The 4,428-nt window shown below is 51.7% G+C and overlaps 1 protein-coding gene across 1 annotated transcript in view; it reads left to right on the forward strand.

Moving 5' to 3' along the window:
- Window positions 1-4,428, forward strand: part of LOC139024506 (filaggrin-2-like) — a 24,172-nt gene that overhangs the window by 17,859 nt on the left and 1,885 nt on the right. The window contains exons 6-9 of the mRNA XM_070439355.1: window positions 523-711; window positions 1,123-1,132; window positions 2,032-2,357; window positions 2,688-4,400. Of these exons, the coding sequence (XP_070295456.1) occupies window positions 523-711; window positions 1,123-1,132; window positions 2,032-2,357; window positions 2,688-4,288 (2,126 nt within the window). The 3' untranslated portion in view covers window positions 4,289-4,400. The remainder of the gene's footprint in view (window positions 1-522; window positions 712-1,122; window positions 1,133-2,031; window positions 2,358-2,687; window positions 4,401-4,428) is intronic.

Genomic DNA, 4,428 nt, shown 5'->3' on the forward strand with positions numbered 1-4,428 from the left:
AGTGGCGGTCCAAAAACACCTCTAACCCACCCTTCTGCACTGGAGAGGTCGGGGTGTAATGGAGGTGCACCAATTTGGTGAGGCTAACCTGAGGATTTAGCTCAGTGGGCTAACACAACTGGTAGCACACAGATCCTGAGGATTTAGCTCAGTGGGCAACACAATTTATGAGCCAACCAATCAGACTCCAGTTATGAGCCAACCAATCAGACTCCAGTTATGAGCCAACCAATCAGACTCCAGTTATGAGCCAACCAATCTGAGACTTCAGTTATGAGACAACCAATCAGACTCCAGTTATGAGCCAACCAATCTGAGACTCCAGTTAAGAGCCAACCAATCAGAGTCCAGTCGTGAGCCAATCAATCTGTGACAACCAGCCCCTGTCTCCCCTACTGAGGGGAAGGACAGATAGAAAAACAGGACCCAACACTGTATGTTATAACCTACAATAACAGTGTATATAACTGTGGCATAACATCATTGTGATATAACCTAACCTGGTAATGTTATACCTGTCAGGTGGACCATGTGGCGATCCCCCTGCGTTCCCCAACACACGTCTCCAGGGCCACACAGGGTTTGAGATGGGGGACGAGCTGCTGTACTCCTGTCTTCCTGGTCATGTGATGCCCAGCGGCCACTCAGCATTCAGCCTGCTGTGTGACAGCTGTGGAGAGTGGTATGGACTGGTACAGCTTTGTAGCAAATGTAAGTGTATAATATGTAATAATTAGGGGGTGCTTATATAATCCTGTGTGTGTGTGTGTGTGTGTGCGTGTGCGTGTGCGTGTGTGCGTGCGTGCGTGCGTGTCACCTGGCCTCCTGTTTACCTGACCTCTCACCTTAGAACCGTGACCTCTGGGCTCCACAGGAAGCTGTGATGAGGTCACACGCTTCACTTCCTGGTTATTAGTCATGCCTTCAGTTCCATGCATTTCTACATATTTTTTAAAATAGATTTTCATGTGAAGTGCAGTACTAAACAGTGTCCCAATCGTGCACTCATTCAGACCTCTGCTAGGCCTAGGGTCTGACTTCCGCCTGTTACAAAACAGTGTCCCAGTTGTGAGTGAGAGATATAAAACAAATCTAATCTAATTGTATTCGTGGTGTACTCAGCTTACAGCAGGTATGAAGGTGCAGTACATTGATTGGTTCTGACTTCTAAGCTTGAAAATATGAAATATCCTTATTTCATATCACTGAGGGAGAGAGGGGAATGCAGAACGTTTACATTCGGTCAGAACATGTTATTGTTAGACATCAGGTATCCTTTGGAAAGGAGAAGGGCCACGGTCTGGTACAAGTCAACTGTACAGCCGTGAGTTGGGGAGGAGTGAGGAATTTGGGCGGTCAGGTCAGATGCAAGTGAGAGAGAAAAGGCATCACTAAAGTTTCTGAATATAGCACCAGAGATAATGGCATTAATGGTAAGGAGGGAGAGTCATGCTAGGAGAAGCGGTTAGAATACCACGTTTCTATGTGTGAATCTACGACTGGTCAATAAGTTTTATGACACTTCTATCAGTTCAAGAGTTTTCATTATATTTTTACTATTTCAATACATGTAGAATAATAGTGAACGACATTCAAAACTAATGAATTATCCAACACATATGGAATCATGTAGTTACAAGAACAGTGTTAAACAAATCAAAAATATACTTAGCGATTTATATATCGCTTAAAAATCACCCTTGTGTCTTGATTGACAGCATTGGCCACACTCTTGGGCCATTCTCTAAAAACAGCTTCCCCACTCCCCTTCTTCTTCTCTCTTCCTCCTCCCTTCTCTCTTTATTCATCCCCTATCTTCTCTTCCCCCTTCTCTCTCTCTCCGCCTCTCTCTCTCACTCTCCCTCTTTCTCTCTCTCTCCTCACCTACCCTCTCTGTTTTTTTTCCTGTAACCCAGGGGGGAAAACAAAAGGGGGAACCCCAAAAACCAAAGGGGAGGCGCACACACACTCGGACTATGAAATAAGTTCACCTGGATACGATCACCACCTCTCCTCACGACACCCCTGAAGAGGAGGAGAACCCACAGAGGAGGCAACTGACCTAGAGGAGGAGGTGGACACAGAAGAAGAGGAGCACAGCGACCAAGCAGCAACAGATGGCCAGATCAGTGTGGAGGGCAGTAGAAGGCGCAGAGAGGAGGAGGAGCAGGGAGGAGATCGAGCACAGCGAATCAGGGCAACAACGAGGGGACCTGCCAGTGTGAGGGAGAAGAGAACAGGAGGAGTAGGCAAGGGAGCCCGAGGAGGAGGCGGCCAGGAGGACGAGAGGCGGCAGGGAGGAGGAGGAGGCGAGGAGAGAGATGGCGGTTCAGGAGGAGAGGAGCACAGCGACTCAGGTTAAGCAACAGAGGACCCAGCTTCAAGTCTAGGAGGGCTAGTAGAGGACGCAGAAGAGGAGGAGGAGGCAGGAGGACGAGGATGCGGGCAGCGAAGGAGAGAGGCGACAGGAGGAGACGGAGCCTGTCTGGGAGAGGAAGGAGCCGACAATGGGAGGAGAGGAAGGGGGAGGAACTTGAGGAAGATGTGGGAAGGACCGACAGGCACCCTCCCGTTTGAGAAGGACGGAACAGGCTGGAGGAGACTGAGGCCGTGTCAGAGGGCAACTGATGGCGCCCAGGTCTCCCTGACTTTATCTCAGAAGCAGCCTTGTTCTGGTTCCCCTCAAGAGGCCATCACGAGGCGACATGTGGAACCCACCCACCCGCTAGTCACACAGGACACACCCACCGAGGGGGACAACCGTGTCAGGGCCTCCGGCAGCGAATTAATGGAGAGCAAGCAAGACGACAGCCAACCAGAGGAGACGAAGGATTATGACAGCCATGAGGGTCATTTCCAACAACCAATTGACCCCGTTGACCATGATTACCATCACCACGACGACCATGCTGACCACGAAGATGACGTTGACCATGAACATATTGACCGTGAACATGACGATCAACGTGAACATAACCACTATGACCACGACGGTCAAACAGATCCTGGCCACGATGAAAGCTCTGAGGGTGAAGACCATGTTGTCGAACGCCTTGACCACAATGATCATGATGACCATGAAAGCTATGGCAGTGAAGACGCCAACCGTCAGGCCCAAGGAGAACACGAGGAGGATGACCATGAGAAGGCTGGTCGGTACGATGACGTGGGCGAGGAGCATTATGACATGGGTGAACACGAGGAGGATCAAAACCACGGTGCACATGATGACCACGAAGACCACGAAGGTCATGACCGCGGTGATGTAACCGATCACCATGACGACCACGACCATGTCCATGATCACCTTGATGAAGACCAGAGTGAACATGAAGATGATCGTAGTGACCCTAACAGTCACGACCATCACTACGACGACCATGATTATGATGACTATGTGATCCCCCCCGTCGGCATGACAACAGGCGAGCCTCAGAACGTAACTCAGGAGGCGACGGGAGCAAAACCCACAGCCAGCTCAGACGAGACCTGGTTGGACGGCTACCCTGTTAGTCAGGAGGAGACCGACGCTGATAAAGTGGGCGGTGGATCCTCAGAAGAAGGGGTGGAGCTTGAGGAGGAAGAGAAGGGTGTTGTGGTTGTCGGGGTGACTGACCTGCCCAATGAGGTGGAGTTGAGTCGTCCCACCCCGTTCACTGGAGTCCCCCAGGTCCCCCTGTCCACCACACAGGGGGCGAACCCTGTAGAGCAGGATCAGGACCAGGGCTTGGTGGGAGGACTCACCCCTACAGCCTCACCCGACCTACCTCTCTCCCCCGAGGCCACGGCTTCAGATTCACATTCAGCCGACTACGCCACCCCCTCTCTGACATCATCACTGGATGACGATGACGATGCCCCCGGCAACACAGCCAGGCATTCTCCCACAGACTCCTGGGAAACCACGGATCACGTGCACCCTTTCCTGGAGCACGGCCCCGCCCCCACAGCGTGGACTGATGACRTCATCGACGAGGAGGAACGTTCGGCCCAGCACAACCTGACTCGACACAGCGGGGAGATGGAGGGTGAGGAGGGGGAGAGCGAAGGTGAGACGGGGGAGACAGGGTGTACTGGGGGTGAGGAGGACTGCCCTCCTCCCCCTCCCTCCTCCGGCAGGGGTTCCACGGTTGCAGCCATTGTGGTTGCTGTGTGCGCGGTTGCTGTGGCAGCCACCATCGGGGCGTGGTGTTACCGGCGGAAGCAGCAGAAGAGCTCGATGTACGAGATGAACGGGAAGGGTCACAGCAGACATGGACAACAGATAGAGATGCAACAGAAAGTCTAAGATAAAGAGAGAGACAGTGGGGATACCGAGAGTAGAGGGGAGGGTTCCTGTGTAATTACCATGTTCCTGTGTAATTACCATAATAATTACCATGTTACTGCGTAATTACCATGTTCCTGTGCAATTACCATAATAATTAC

The sequence above is a fragment of the Salvelinus sp. IW2-2015 genome, unplaced genomic scaffold (assembly GCF_002910315.2).
Source record: "Salvelinus sp. IW2-2015 unplaced genomic scaffold, ASM291031v2 Un_scaffold1588, whole genome shotgun sequence".
Lineage (NCBI taxonomy): Eukaryota > Metazoa > Chordata > Actinopteri > Salmoniformes > Salmonidae > Salvelinus > Salvelinus sp. IW2-2015.